Genomic DNA, 16574 nt, shown 5'->3' on the forward strand with positions numbered 1-16574 from the left:
GAATTGATGAATGGTCCTAGCACTCACGGAATTTATAGCACAGGAAACTAAATTTCTTATTCAGCACTTTTATGCCAACCAAATGAGTTAAATGAACATCAGGGTTACCTTTCAGGAGAAAAGGAGAGGTGAATCACTGGCTGCAGGCAGCCTTGGGGAGTGTGGAAAACAGGAGTGGTACGCTGTTGTCCTGTTTCCCACTGGCGGTGTGTAAAGGGATTGACTGATTCTCACATGTGATTGATGGGAATAAGCGTCCGGACCCTGGAGCTACGTGTATTTCAGCTCTATGTTGTCGTGCACTGGGGGAGAGACTCTCCTCCCCTCTTTAAGCCCAGTCATCGATTCCCGCACAGTTGAACAGGGCTGCTTCAAAGCAGGAGTCCTGGGGGCAAAGAAGGAGGTGCTTGCCCCAAATCAGCGATTCCCTTCTCCTTGGCTGGGCATAATTCTGATATGTTTTGAAATAATCAATGAGCTAAAAGTTTCAAGAGGCAAGAATTTAGACTGAGTTTACTTCTTTGAACAATATCCAATGTCGCAGGACAGTCAGATAGTACCATGATGGGTTCACTCCTCGAAGAGTGAGATTTAGTCTGTCCTCCCCCCCTTCCTCACTTTCTCTTTCCCTGTCTGTATATCTCTTCCCCAAAACCCAAGAAGTCCTGAACCCCCTACTTCTTGTGGATATGGTTTGCCTGCCACAGGGCATCTGTCTTAAAGTGGGTGAGGCACTTCAAGATTTTATAACCTTCCTGGGGCAGAAATGATTGGCAGTGCTGAAGGCCGATCATAACTCCATTACTTCATTAGAGGTGGGTTCAAAAGACATGCCTCGGGGCTTCCCTGGTGGCGCAGTGGTTGAGAGTCTGCCTGCCAATGCAGGGGACGCGGGTTCGAGCCCTGGTCTGGGAAGATCCCACATGCCGCGGAGCAACTAGGCCCGTGAGCCACGACTACTGAGCCTGAGCGTCTGGAGCCTGTGCTCCGCAACAAGAGGGGCCGCGACAGTGAGAGGCCCACGCACCGCGCTGAAGAGTGGCCCCCGCTCGCCGCAACTAGAGAAAGCCCTCGCACAGAAACAGAGACCCAACACAGCCAAAAATAAAAAAAAAAAAAAAAAAAAAAAAAAAGACATGCCTCTTTAGTAATTAACCAGCAAGCTACTGGCCTACTCGGGGGACAAAGATTGCTCATTGCTACTTTACAAGCACTGCATATTTTGTTATGATTATGTGAAATTTCCTTCTGAAAAGATTCACAAGCTCTTGTGACTTGATCAAAAAATTAACATGTAATTTAACATGTAATTCCATCTTTTTTTCCTGCGAGATGGGAAAAAAATCATTACATGATTGTCAGTAGGCCTTTTGCTTTTAATGGGGAATTTGACCAAGGACCCCCTGGAACATACAGTTGCTTAAACTTTTCTTCAGGATGTCTCTATAATAGCTAGAGTTTGGGGATTAATGTTTAGATCTCAATCATTCCTTCTCTTATTGTCTGAGATTATAGTCATCAAGGATTAACACTCTTGAGATTGCAGTTATGCCCTATTGTGGGATCTCCCGGGAACAATTCTGCTAATATCACTTTTCATCTTCTAGGTGCAAATTCAGGAAACAGTCAGGGAGCAAATCTCTCTCAGCCGAATGCCAGCTTTCTCAGAGCCTACTGGGGAGGAGTCCGCACTTACTATGACCACATTAGATTCCTTCTCCAATTTAGGAGGGATCGACACGAAAAATGCATCATTGGCCCAACACCTGGAGGTAGAAAGGTGTACCCAAGGCCCATGGCACGAAGAAAACCAAGATGGAGAAGACAGCACACCTGGATGTCCCTGGGGAGACCTAGGGTGTGAGCTGAGCATCCCAGAAGCCAATAGTGAAAATATGCCCCCCTGTGAGCTGTCGGCGCGTCTCCCCCAGGAGAACAGCGCTGACCCCGGGGAGCCCCGGGCTCTCTCTCTTGCTTCCCCTGAACTTGTACATACCGTCCCCACCTTGGAAACTGCGTGTGCTGGGCCAAGAGACAGAGTAACAGCGTGTGTGCTAGGCCGTCCTGAAGCAGGTGACCGAGAAGCATGTGATATTGTGAGCTCTCCTGCTGGAGCCCCAGCTGGTAAATATTTGCCGCAAGAAATTTGCTCTGTGGACTTCGAGCTGGCAGGTCAAAGCAAAGTATCTGATTTGTGTTCTTCTGATGACAAGGCACTGGCTGTTCTTTCTCAAACACAAGGTTCTGAGCCTCCACAGTCTACACACGGAAGCAGCAATGAGAGAACCTCTGCCGTGTTCCCTCTTTTTATCAATACTCTCACCTGGAACATTTCACAGAAAGCCAGTAAAGGCGCCGCTGGGGAAAATCTCTCCAAGGTGGAGGGTTCCACCTCCACGTTGGCCTCCATGGTAAAGGCTAGTCAGGAGAGGCTGAGCCCCAGTCACTCAGGTGGGCTCGAGGAAAGACAGCTTCTGTCTTCTGAGAATGACTCTTTGGAATGGTCTAAAGAAGGTGGTGACGAGAGCTCTAGCTCCAGTGCCCCGGTCACTGCAGACACACCAGCCAGTCATAGTTCAACAGCGAGGTTTCCTCAGGAGAAGCCAACAACATTAATTGCTAATCTTGAGTGTTTTGAGGTGACTGGGGAGAGTGGGCACATATCCACTGTTACCATTGCCACCAAAGGCCACCTACCCAACTACCCACCTGTTTCAGTTGCTGGGAACAGCCGTGTAGGTGGCCCTGACGAGAGCTCACCTCAGGCACCAGATGACAGTATTTCTCAACTTCCTTCCAATGCACAGTCGGGTCATATTTTAAATGGTTCTACAACTGAATCTTCAAAAGAGCTGGCGTGCGTGGCTCCCAGTGGACCAGGAATCCACGTCCACGTTCCTCAGCTTCCAGAGGGAGAGGATTTCTGTAGCAATTCCCCTCTTCAGATTGATAACCAGTCTGGAAAGAAGAGCCAGACCGTGGACAGAGCAGACACTAGGAGCCTTGGAGAGAATTTCCAAGAAAAAGGAAGTGAAGCAACACAGAGGGTCCAGCAGGGTGCTCTTGACGAAAATTTCCAAGAAACCTTGCCCACGACGTCTGCTGTACAAGGGGAAATAAACTTGGGACTCTTGGACCACTCATTGGCCAACTCCAGGGAGGGAAGAGAACAGAGCTCGGGCTTGGGGACTCGTGTGCCCATGGTGGCTGAATCTATAATGGAAGATGATAGTCAGTCTCTGAGTAATGTTCCCTCTCTCTCTAATACCCTTCTGGGGGAGTCTAAAGAGAGTGGTCCAGGATATTGGGAAGCAGGTAAAGAGCTGAAGATTATAACTCTAGAGGCGTCCATTTCAGAAACCGGGCCACCAAGACAACTGACAGATTCTAAGTGCAGGGAGTCAGAACCTAGTCTCATCCCTGGTAGGGTCTGGGCTGTATCTGACGTTCTAAAGGCTGATGTTGCCGTGCCTGAACTGGACCCCTCTGAGAGACCATCAGCCTGTAGTCCTCAGGCTGAGTCTGGCGGCTCAGCAATTGCTAATAACAGAGAAATCCATAAAGGTGAAGACCTAGCTGGCCATGCAAATTGGAGTTGTCTTTCCTCCCAGTGTTTGAGCCAACCCAGACTCCTGGAGTCCTCTGTGGACCCTGTAGATGAAAAAGAATTATGTGTCACAGACTTGCTATCAGAGGCTTCCAGAACTGGAAGGAAGGAAAATGTTAACAGTGTAAGTCAAAACCAAGAGGAAAGCCAACTCCGGATGGATCGCCCTGCCTTCTTTAAACAGTTCCTGACCTGCCCTAAAATCTTAGAGTCCTCTGTAGATCCCACTGATGAAACAAGTGTGGAGTGGGCCAGGTTGGAAACACCAGAGCCTTCTGAATCTACACTGGGGGCCATCAGAGTGGAGAGTAAATTGAATGATGGAAACTTGGGCCAGAGAGTAGAAGTCCAACCATCCACCCTGCAAGTTCCGTGCCCCCAGCAAAGTGGGGAAGCCATTCCAAGTGAAAACAGCATCAGCCGAGACCAAGGGCACAGTGGGAGAGAGGAGGCAAGACAAAGTCAACACGACGAAGCAAAGGAGGACGTACAGTCTGCCATTTTGCCTGTCCCGGGTCCTGTCAAAGGTGGGGAAACAATTCCAAGGGGACGCGGCAGAAGCCAAATGCAAGAAGGCAGTGAGGGGCACTTAGCAGAGTCTGAACAAAGTAAAAATAACAAAGCAGAATTAGTTTCCCCCACTTTACCTCTTTCTAGCGGTCTTGCAAGAATGACTCCCGCCTCTGGAGTTGATACTCACAGCTCCACAAGTCAAAGTCATGACCTCCCTGAGAATGATTTAGTGGAGCCCAGAAACCATCAATGTGCGTTTTCTGACTCAAAGGAAAGGGGAGCTATTGAGAGTGAGTGTGGGAAACATGTGCCCACTTCTAGTGGTCTCACTTGGGGGCCATTTACTTCACCTCTTGAAGGAAGCATCACAGGCTTTTCAAGAAGCCACAAAATCGAACATAAAATAGAGGAGCCCCCAGTTGGGGAAACCAAACCCATGAGCACACCTGGCCCCCCGGCAGCAACACTCATGTCCAGAGAATGTGCATCAGAGAAAGTTCCTAAGATGCTGCAGGACCCCTGCCAGCAGGGCTCCACCCTTGGCCATGGGAAAATGTCCAGGCAGGAGAAGGTCGGCCCTGCGGTGGCCCAAGCTGGCTGCCTCCCCAGGGCCCCTCCAGCAGTGACTGGGTCAGAGGAGGTCAAGCGGAAGCAAGAAACCCCAGGGAGTGGACACTTAGCTGAGGGAGTAAAGAAGAAAATTCTGTCCAGGGTGGCCACCCTGAGGCTGAGATTGGAAGAGAAAGAAAACGCCAGAAAGAACTCAGTCTTTCTTAAAAAGAGTCCTAAACTCGAAACATCGGTATCACGCACAGATGAGAAAAAAGACTCCAAAAGGCCACCTTGCAAAAGCGAAGGGAGAGGTGAGGCTGTGTTGCTTCCTATCATTATTAAAGTTTGGGTTTGTTGACCTGATGTCAAGTTCGTGTGTCCTCCTGAGCCCTTGCAGTTAAGGTGCGTGTCCACTGGGGAGGCGTCGGATGCTATGGCTGTGACCAGTGGCCTGGCACGTAGGCCCTTGGGTCTCAGACTTGAGCAGCCTCAGGGTCCCCTAGAGGGCTTGTTAAGACAGGTTGCTGGGCGCAACCCCAGAGTTCCTGATTCCGGAGAAAGTGCATTTCTAGTGAGTTCTTGGGCTGCCTTGTAGGTATGCTTAACTGAGGGAGCGTGATTACTACGCCTTTCTGTTTAATTATCCTTCAAAAAAATTTTTAAAAGAAACAAGCATTAATCAGTGTAGCTAATTAGTGTAATTAAATAGACCACATGCTAAACAGGATTTACAGAAAGACATTTAGGTACAGTCCAGCAGTCTCCTTTTAATCATTTTATTTTTTCATTAGAAGTGGCTGATTGGATGTTGGGTTTTCTTCCAAATTTGAGTATAAAGTTTCTTTCCAACTTGCCCTCCCCTTTGAGCCAGAAGTCCCCACGGGTCTCTGTTCCAGGTTTCAGACCACTTGAGGCTCAGAGCCCCGGTAACTGCAGTCAATTCTGCTTCGCTTGGGGAACCGAGTCAATGCCAAACTCCCTCCCATCACCCAGATTTCAGCCTCTTCTTCCTGAGCTCTTTCCCTTCGCATGAAACCTGGCAGAAGTCGGAAGAGATTGCAGCCAGGTAACGTGCCTGCCCGAGCCGGAGCAGAACGCTGTGGCCCTCCCTAACCCCGGGGGCGAGACTTTTCCTCTTTCCTGAGTGCTTACTGTGGTCCCAGACCTCAGCAAGCGGGCCCACAGCCCCTGCTGCTGAAAAGATCGAACACAAAACGGCTTTCCGAGTTTTAAAGCATATTTAGAGAGAATGAAACCATGTTTTCAAGAGATCTCAAGTGGTTTCAGCCCAGAGGAAAAAAATCTTATTTGGAATTCTTGTCTGTTTCCGTGGGAGAGAAAGGACCATCCAGGTGCTGTTGGAGGATTTGATCTCCGGAGCCGCTCAGCCTCCCCAGGCATGAAGGGCTGCAGCCACAGGGAGCACAGCCTTCTGGGGGTGGGATGGGTAGGAGTTAGGAGTGTGTGTGTGTGTGTGTTGGGATGTTAGGGATGACTTGGAGAACTCTGAAAGAAATAGAACAAACTTGAGTAAACTTTTTTTCCACATTCTCAAAGCTTAATACAACCAAAGCTTTATAGTCACAGGGGACTTCTCTATCCTTTACCCTCAACACTTGGCCAGAATATACACAGCAGATAAACCTAGCTTCCCACTCGAGCCTCATTTTACCTCCCTCTGTTTGTTTGTTTTTTTTTTCCCCTCCATCCCACACAGACAGGTGTCCTTTCCCAAAGCCCTGAGGCCCCCTGACCAAGCCAGCTTCCTATCCTAGACCCTCATTTAGTTCTGCCCATTTTATGCCTTTCCCTGAATTCCCCTCCCCCAATTTTGTCTTCAGAACTTACAACGGGTTGTGGACAGGGTTGGCAGCCTTAGGAATGCTTAGGTATCAGCAAATCACCCAGGAAGGGCCCTTGAGGAAATATGTCCCAGGTGGGGCAGTGGGCTTGGGCAAGACTCTGGAGCAGGAGCTTGACACCGTGGGCCAGAGCACCCAGCACCGGTAGCTAGGCAGGGCCAGATGAAGTGAAATGAGTTTTGCCGTCAGTAAGGACTTGGTATATTTAATCTTTCTCCCATAATATTGTTAGTACCCTGAGCTACTCTCTAATGCAAGAATTTGTTACCCAAGCGCCCCATTATTATTTCCTGGGAAGAAAATAAGCTTTTAAATACGCACTGTTATCCAAGCCAAGTCTGTTGCCAAGAGATGGGAGGCACATTTAACACATTAACGATTTCACAGTAGTGGAATCTGAGGCAGCAGAGCAAACAAAGCATCGGTATTGATGACTCTTGGCTTGGCTGTGGATTCTATAACATTTTGTTACCAAAGCTGTGTAATTATGAAACTCAGTGTGAAATAGACCGACACCACGTTTCCAGTAACCTGTATCTGCCAAATTATTCTGACCACCTGGCTGTGTTAGCCATCCTCCTCTTGTCTAGGCTGCCGCCCAGTGGCTGCCCTGAGTAATCACACATTTCCCTGGTGTGCCACCCTCTCGTCCCTGATTTAAAAAGAGCTCAGCCTAACCCCTGGGAATTGTGTATTGCTCCTATTTCATTCAAGTAGACAGTTCTCTTTCGCCAATGAAATTGATATCCTAATGGATTGCAGTGATGTCCGATATCTTTCTGCAAAGATAACTGCGATCAAGGGGAAAGATGGATGAATATTCTTCAGCAAATGACTTATTGTTGTTGCCTTTTACACCTGGGGGCTTAGCCACATTACTTGGCTAGTCCAGATTTTATTCTACTTCCTAACCCCCAGCTTTAATTTTGACCTGGATCATCTGGTAGTCATCTAAAAGCATCTTTATTTGGCCCAGATCCTATAGACTCGGTATCTACAACCCCCATCCCTCCCATCATTTTTTTTTTTAAAGTTTCAAGTTCTGTTTCACTTCGTGCATTGCAGACCTCACTCAGGAATTTTAAGTAATGAAAAGTGGGAGTTTTCTATTACTGACTTGTTCATTTTCTATCTGTTTAGGAAAGTGCCATCTCCCCTCAGACACCAGATTTCCTCATCCACGAAATGGAGGGTAATAATTATTATCCCTGTCTCTTGGGATTGTAGTGAGAATTAAATGTGATAAAATGGGAAAGTCTCTTGCCCACCCTAAAGCTCTTTGCAATTCTTATAAGACCACTGACCTACAAGTTTCTTGTTTCCAGCTCCAGTATTACTGAAAAAGATCCAGGCTGAGATGTTCCCTGAACACTCTGGAAATGTAAAATTAAGCTGCCAGTTTGCAGAGATTCATGAAGATTCTACTATCTGGTGGATGAAAGATTCAAAGTCGATAGCCCAAGTGCAGAGAAGGTGCGATATCCACCCCCCACCCCCCGTCCGGTTACTTTTCACAGTTGGTTGTTTATTTCACAACACGGTTCTAAAGGAAAATAGTAAATTATAGGAAGTAAAGGGACGATTGAAGCAGAAACTCCACATCCAAAGTATCCAAGAAGAGTAAGTAACAAAAGGACAGACACCTGGACAGGGAGGGTGGTGAAGTGTTCTCGCCTTGCCTTGGCTACCGTCACGGTTGGTGGCCTTAGGAAGGCACAAACCTTTCATTACAGTTTTTAAAATCAGGGGAACCTGTCCAATCATCTTCTAGTCTGAGGTTCTGTGGTCCCAAGATTAAAGAGCTCTCTTTTATATGCCCGTGCATTTTGCTGTTCTCATAAATTCCCACTAACCTGACAAAAAGCTAAGAAGGTAAATCAAAAGGAAAAAACAATCCATGAGGTTACAGAAAAGTGGCATCTACCCAGGGTGGTGAGCTGCCATCTCTGAGATGGGAAAACCAGTTTGTATCTGGGGCCATAGGTTAGAGGAGAGGAAGAGGAGGAGGGGAGAGTTGAGAGTGGGCGTCGTTGCCAAGAATACCCCGTGTGGAATGAACCTTCCTCAAGAGCCTTTCCAACAACAAATGCTTGCTCGAGTGAACTGGTGAATCAAGCTTCTCGTCTTTTGCACCTGAGGAGGCGTGACTCATTCTAGAAACAGATCCCCTGGTTCGATGGAAACCAGCCTAACTCAAACAATTCTCAGAAGCTCCTTTCTGCCAAAGGAGGTCCTAGTTCAGCTCCCTGAGTCACGGGAGGTGTTCTTAACCCACTAATCTTATCACAAATAGGCTGGAAAAGTGAGAGAAATCAGTTTTCTGTAAAATTAAATCAAATGTCTGCTTGGAACACATCTGGAAATTGTTCCAAAGGCAACTATGGAAGACTTGAGCTATAGTTTCATTTTTGTAACATCACTCCAGAAAAATCCAACTAGACTATGATTGTAATAAAGCTGCTTTGCCTGAAAGGCCATCATTACCCTGCTTGTCTTATGTAAGGCTTAAGAGTTACAATGAAGAATAAATGGCTTGATTTTTTTAAAAAATCAAGGTGGTTCCCTAGAGCTTTATTTAAAAAAAAAAAAAAAAGTGCTAATTATTCATTTAAAGTACTTTCCGCAGCTGTCAGCCAAGAAAATGAACCAGCGTTTTTTGCTCTTGATCTAAGCTGAAAATTGGCACTTGAATCTTTCAGGTCCCTTTTCCATCTGAGGTGTCTTTAGAAAACCTAGCCTCCCTCTAGAAAGTGTGTGACCTAAATAGGCATGCCATCTACTAATGACACATGGCCAAGGCCTTTAAGTTCTTGGTGAGGTTGGCTTCATTCTTCTTGGTAACACTGGCTTAGGCGCACCCATGTGCCCTCTCTGTGCTACCACTGGAGATTTGGGAGTCATAACTCCTTTGATATTAAGTCATTTATATTTCAGGTGGATTTTCAAACGTTATCAAATTTTCACCCCTAATTCCAGTTGCATGTTTCCTTTACATGTCCCTCCAAGAAATCTCTCACTGCCTTGTCAAGATATAGTTATCAAAAAGTTGATCTGTCAAACAAATGTAATAGGAACATGTAACAAAGATCTTCCTTCTGTAACTCATTAAATAATGAGTAAGATGGGAAAGCTGTTTAAAGGAACATCTGAGGAATGAATTTATACAGTTAATCAGGCAAAAGAATGCTGGAATGTTTGCAAATGGATACGAAACTTGTTAATGTTCAACAGGTAATAAACCTTGGGAGTTATCTTTTGTAGGTTTCTGTCCAGAAGTTATAACTGGGTGGGTTCTATTGGGTTGACCAAAAAGTTCGTTCGGGTTTTTCTGTAACATCTTGCAAAGATGTTTAAAGAGTAAATAGCAAAGTCTGACAGAGGAGCATCTCCTATAACTAAATTCTCCTTGGGTGAGCCCATTAAACAGTGACATACAAAGGACACTCAATCATCCTTTTGCCTTTGTCCCCAAGTTTAGGATACTTGTCCTTAATAGGCTAAATTTTGGAAATTAGGTGTCAGGACACCTTCTTGTGGCTAGGACAAGGTGAATGTTCTCTGAGGAAACCAAGAAGAAAGCGGTATCTTGTGCAGTGGTGGTTTATGTCTTGGTTCCATGAAGATCTCAAGCTGGCACCCTTCAGTTCTACCTTGGCCGTCAGCACCTCCTTGGTAACCAGGAACCCATTCTCCACTCTGGGGAGAGAGGTGCTTGGGAGTGGCCTGGGCTTTAGAAAGGGCCATTGTCCCCATGGAGTGGATGGGCTGATAGCTGAGCACAGATCCCATCATTCCTGCCGGACAAGCAGGGAGGGAAGAGCTGGCTGCCGTTAGAGGCAGGTTCTCCTTGGTTGGCCGTTGGAAGGACGTCTCCACCCAGGCTGGAAGGTGGGCAGTGGGTGCTGGCAATCCTCACCCCTGCTCCCTGGGGCTGCTGACGGATTCTGGGGTCTTCTGAGAAGCCCCCAGTTTAGATGCCCTTTCCCTCCAGCCGATTTAGTTCTTGGCTGTGTTAACTCTGATCACACTTGGAGCTTCTTTTGCTTGCACTTGTCTCCCCAGCTAAGCTCCACTCCTGTTTGGCCCTTTGTGCATTTGGCCATTCCTTCCCTTAAAGGCGAAAACCTGTGTCCCTTACAGGGTAACAGGATGTGAAACTGAGCTTTTCCCCTATTGATCCAAAAAGGTGCAAGACCACTTCTTTTCACTTCTCACAGTTTATATGGGTATTTTCTGTTCGACTATCTCCTCCCAGACTGGAAGACCCTCACGGGTGAAGACTGTGCCTTTTTCCCCATCACCAAATCCCCCGGTACTGGGCACACAGCAGCTGACCCCCGCTGATGGCTCGTGGCCACTCCCCAGACTAGACCCTTCAGTCAGGCTTCACGTGCCAGGTGTCAGTTGCTCCTCTTGCACACCCAGGAGGGGATCTTGCTCTTTCCTCTTTCCCAGACAAGGAAACTGAGGGTGAGAGACCAGGGCTCAGCTCAGGATTTGAATCCAGGTCCTTGTGACTCCTCAGCTACCCCTCCTAGAAGAAGGCTTCTGTGGGCCAAGACAGAAAAAGGCCTCCAAGATTCTGTGCCAAGCATCAGGATTTCTTGGCTGGAAGGAACTTGTCACGGGACCGTTCTAGTTCAGCCGCCAGCCTTTCTGGCCGATCTCGACTGCCCCTTTCAGGGACACAAACGCTGTGCTGATCAACAGGCCACTAGAGGAGGATACTGCACGCCCCCCGCCCCTCCCCCCCCGGGGGACTCTTGGTATTTGGCAGCCTTTCCAGGAAATCTTCCCCTTATAACTGGGCTTGATCATGTCCACTTTCAGCCGTACATTCAGGATGTGCTTGGAGGAAGTATTATGATTTAGTGGACTTTGTTTTAAGCCATGGGTACATTCCAGAAGAGGCATGTGTAAATCGGAGGCTTGAAGTCTACTGAAAAGCTAAACGATAACGAACACTTCTGTTGACTATGGAAACTGAGATGAACGGATTTTGCTGTTGAATTGTGAAATGAACCAAAACATACACTGCACACACATGACCTTGGTGAATGTCTAACAAAATTCACCATAGAGAACAAAACGAGAATAATATTTGAGTATTTTTTTGGCTGCAAAGTAAATTTTCTGTTTGAGACTTTGGAACAAAGATCGTGGCTTTAACTCTAATCCCAATTATCCCTGATTTGAGGGCAGGGATCACAGATCACTTGGAGGCGGCTTATCACAGTCAAGAGGAGGGTTCCAGAGTCAGGCTATCTTGGTTTAAGTCCTGAGTCTACTCTTATCAGCTGTGTGACCTTAGGCCACTTGCTTAATCTCAGTGTGCCTCAGTTTCCTCTTCTGTGAACTGGGGACGGTAATAGTATTTGTTAGATTGCTCCAAGGATGGCATGGAAGAGACCTTAAAGTGATGAGGACAGTGCCTGACACATACCAAGTGCTCAATACACATCAGCCATGACCATCATCGTCGTCACCACCACGTTTTTCTATTTAGAGCACAGTCTTGGAACTTAAGATTGGGTGGGCAGATGGACGGATGGTCTTTGCTAGGGGAGCACACTATTAAAGTCTTCAGCCCATGAGTCCTTATATACAACAAAGACCCCCTTTCTATTGTCTCTTACTGTGTCTGGGTTTGGAACTTTCAGGTTTCCTTTGAGTCCAGGACACCTGGATTAGTAACACAACTAAGGACTTCTAAGCAGAAATGTTAACGAAAGCCCCCAGAATTCACATTTTCCATTCTTTGCTCTACTAATGGCAGTCAAACCTCCCAGGTGTTTCCGTGCATTCATATTGCATATGGAAGTGAGGATGTGAAGCAAAATCATGCTGATCGTCTCCTACAAATAAGTCAACTTTCACAGCTGATCACAATCTTGTCCTTCAGCCAGCCCGTTGGCTGAACTCACGAGGGCAGGGAAGCGTTAGTTTCTTTCTCCTGTTAGAAAAGTGCAACTTCAGAATGATGACGCATGCCCACGTTCATGTCCCCCACTGCAGAGCAGGAGACAGCTCCACTGTGTCCTTGGCCATCCTTCAAGCCAGTCAGAAGGACCAGGGCCTCTATTCTTGCTGCATCAAGAACAGTTACGGGAAAGTGACTACGGAATTTAACCTCACCACAGAAGGTAAACCTCAGCGTTGCCATTTCCAGTGAAAACCACTAGCCCCTACCAGTTTAGAATGCTGATTTGTACTGAAGGCATTCTCTTCTCTGTCATCTTCCAGTTCTCAAACAACTTTCAAGTCACCCAGATGTTAAAGGTAAGCTAACCTGAGCTGGACGTCAGAGGAAATGGGTGCATCCTAAAGCATGAAATATAGGCAATGGTAGAAGCAACATTCCCATTGACTCTTTGAACCAAGTAGGAGAGAGCTCAGGAATGCCTGGGAAACGAATGACAATTCATAAGCTATCTCAACCTGATTGCAGGGCCTGTGATAAGTGCGTTAGGCTCCAGATGTCCGGAAGTGAATTATTAAAGAGATCAGACTGTGCAGTTGTTGGGACCATGTTGGCGGTGCGGGGGGAGGGGCACTTTTGGGGTTAGACTTTCTCTGTGAAGCACCAGACTTGCATCCAGCCCATCTGCATGGGGTTTCTCAGCCTCTGGCACTTACACAGCATGTTTTTGTTTGTTTGTTTGTTTGTTGCTTTAAGGGTTTCCTTTTCTCCACATTCTCACCAACACTTGTTATCTCTTATCTTTGTTTTTGAATTTTATTTTATTTATTTTTTTATACAGCAGGTTCTTATTAGTCATCAATTTTATACACATCAATGTATACATGTCAATCCCAATCTCCCAATTCATCACGCACCCTCATCCCCCGCCCGCTTTCCCAGCTTGGTGTCCCTACGTTTGTTCTCTACGTCACACAGCATGTTTTGTTTCTCCAATTGTTTTTTCAATTTGACTAGCTGAGCAGATTCCCAAAGAGTCAGGCATCTAGGAGAATAAGTCCATTCATTTGCATCCCAGTGGAAATGGGAGATGGATTTCTGTGCTTTCCTTTGGCACTTGTGCACTCCTGGTGTAGCAACAAGCTACCAGCTGCCCTTGAACATTCAGGCTGCCTCTGGGCCACCCACTGAGTCCATGCTGGTCATGTGTTTCCTCTTGGGGAAGATTATCCATCCCCAACACACGAGCCCATCCGCACCCAGTGATCTGCTGCCAAACTTTTAACAACCTGCCAGGGGGTTGGGGAGGCCCTGATTTGTACAGTTTTCCAATTTCTGTGGTGCAAATACTCTCATCATGGCCAAGTTTCAACTGCCAGTGTATACTGTATGTGCTGATTTTCTTTTAAGGCAAATAAAAACCCTGAAATCTCTGTGAAAACAAGACAGTACCGATAATCAAGATGCAGTATCGTCTAGTAATTAAAGGCGAGGAGCTGGGATCTCGACTTAGAAATGGTCTAGCAAATACTGTGATATTTATCCAAAACAACAGACTTAAATACCAACTCTTCACAAACCATTCAAATGCTACATGTCTTTAGTGTGTCATGTACTTGTGTAATTTAAAATCCTTCCCTGTATCTGTGCCCATCCCCCCAAGAATCTAAATATGCAAAACAATGTCCTTTCTTATATCAAAAACCAAAATGACCTTCAGAAGAAAGGTTTCTCTGTTTCATCAGCTTCTTAGCATTACTTGGCATCCCATCCCAGATTCTTGCTCTGACCTGGTTAATTTAGGTTTGCAGAGACTCGTTTCTCAAGGCTTTACCAGTCAGGAATGAGACCCCAGTGAGGATGAGGCACTGGTCACCGCTATTGTAGCCCTGTGACTCCCACCACTGGGTTGGGGTCTAGACCCTGAAGACATCACTTTCTGCCAGCTGCTTCTCCATGAGACTGGGGGTCCAGTTTCAATGGCTTACTGGGCTGGGGAGGCCATACCTTCCTCTGCCTTTCCGTGTACCTTCAGATAAAGAAGTTTCAAATGACTGCTTTATCACCTTTCTTATCTGGAGGAATCTCTCACTAGACATTTTATTTAAATCTCTAGAGGAGGAACATATAACATTTTACAAGTTGATCACTAACTAAAAATCTAATAGAAGCCCCAAATGAATGATTCAAATAAAGCTAGCACAACTTAATGATGGCACACGTGCCTTTCAAAGAAAAATTCTAGGATGTATTTTTCTTGCATTGTTTTATCCTGGTTAAGTAGACATTTCTGGAAATTATGGACAGGATTATTGAGGATGGTGGAGTCCATGCTTGTCGTGTATTTTTTCTTAGGGAAAATCACTCACCCCCACACATACGCCCATCCCTGTACAGTACGGCACAAAACATTTTCCTTTCTATTACTAAGCAGAGAGTCTGGAACAACTTTTGTCTTTAGTTAATTAAATTTGAATTTTAAAATACACAAACTTTTAACTTTCAAGAACAATTGAATTTTAGAAACTTTGGGACTTTTGAAGGAAAACAATGTGGTAAATATAGCTCAGATTTATTGGGCTCTGGTGTCTATACATAAAACATTTCCTATATTCTTTCAGAGGTCTTGGGGGCAAAATTGTTAATCAATCATGTAACTAGAATTAAGATTTGGGTTGTATAAATAGCATTCCCTCTCCATTTCAATACCTAATTCTAAAATTTAACTTAAACTATACTCTTCTCTATAACTTTTTCGTTCTATTACTTAGCTATTTCACAGACTTCATCCTATCTCCTTTAAAATTTATTTGGGAAAATGTCCCATTTACCTACCTGTTTTCCTGTTCCTCTGCCCCCATTCTCTCTAAACCCAAAATAGGTTAGTCTTCAGGAGCCTTCTCTGCTAGCCCTTGTGAAAGAGATGCCTTGGAGCAACTCTCTGAATACTCCTTCACTGACACTTTCACCTACTTTTTCTATTTGAAAATCCCCTACCTGCCTCCTTTCTTTCTGACAATAACTAGGTCTAGACACTAATCAATACCCTTTAAGAATAGTCTGTTCCCTTATACTTTTAACTGCTCACATTGGTCATAGACTGCCCTTAAAACATATGATTTGAGAATATTTTTCAAAGAGAAAAATAGTTTGCTAAATATTCTAAATAGGTGAAGTGGGATTTTCACACAACCAGATAGATGATGTCTATCTCAGAAAGATGAGTTTTCGTTGACTTTTGAGGAGTGGAAGGTGGTTTTTTAAAAATCTAAACAATCTAATTTCATTGAAAGCCATCTTTCTTCTCTCAGCCAATCAGAAGTCTGACTTGGTCATCTCTAGTTTAAAATGTAACATTCTGATCGAATTGATTGTCATCTGAAACACATGCAGAATCAACTCAAACAGCTGATAGAAAACTCAGTACTTTTTACAAGTGGATCCAAAATGATTCTACCTTTTTTCAACTTCTCTTCAGAGGGAGTTCTTTTTACTTGTTTTGGTTTTTTCCCACTTGTTTCTTATGACTACCACAGTCATTCTTAACAGAGGCAGTATCACCTCCAAGAGGACAAAATTGGGTCTTGGGGAGGCAAAAGAAAACTTATTTTTGTGTATTAAGCACAGATAGCCATACCAGATACACAGTACATCTGTGGTATTAAAATTTTCTGTGGAGCAATTGGGGGGGAAAAGACTAAAAAGAATCCTTGCAGAAGGCAACAATGAAAAAAAAGATTGGGAAACACTGATCAGCAGATCAATGATCTAGCAGATCAGTCTTACAACTGGTACTTCCTCCCTCTTCTACCTTTCATCTGTCTTTTCAACTTGCCTTTAATCACCTTGCATGATTCTGTTCATGTTTTCTGGATCTGTCTACAGTTCTTTTCCTGGTCTCCCCAGTTCTGTTCCCCTCTCATCCGATCCACTGGGGCCTCACCTTGATCTTCTTCTTTTTTTTTTTTTTTTTTATAAATTTATTTATTTATTTATTTTTGGCTGTGTTGGGTCTTTGTTTCTGTGCGAGGGCTTTCTCTAGTTGCGGCGAGCGGGGGCCACTCTTCATTGTGGTGCGCGGGCCTCTCGCTATAGCGGCCTCTCTTGTTGCAGAGCACAG

General features: G+C 45.5%; 1 protein-coding gene across 1 annotated transcript in view; it reads left to right on the plus strand.

Moving 5' to 3' along the window:
* ALPK2 (alpha kinase 2) overlaps window positions 1-16574 on the plus strand; it is an 87211-nt gene that overhangs the window by 37501 nt on the left and 33136 nt on the right. The window contains 4 exon segments of the mRNA XM_082354959.1: window positions 1608-4983; window positions 7860-8007; window positions 12550-12677; window positions 12778-12813. Of these exon segments, the coding sequence (XP_082211085.1) occupies window positions 1608-4983; window positions 7860-8007; window positions 12550-12677; window positions 12778-12813 (3688 nt within the window).

This window comes from Balaenoptera borealis (assembly GCF_965194805.1).
Source record: "Balaenoptera borealis genome assembly, chromosome: 14".
Taxonomy (NCBI): domain Eukaryota; kingdom Metazoa; phylum Chordata; class Mammalia; order Artiodactyla; family Balaenopteridae; genus Balaenoptera; species Balaenoptera borealis.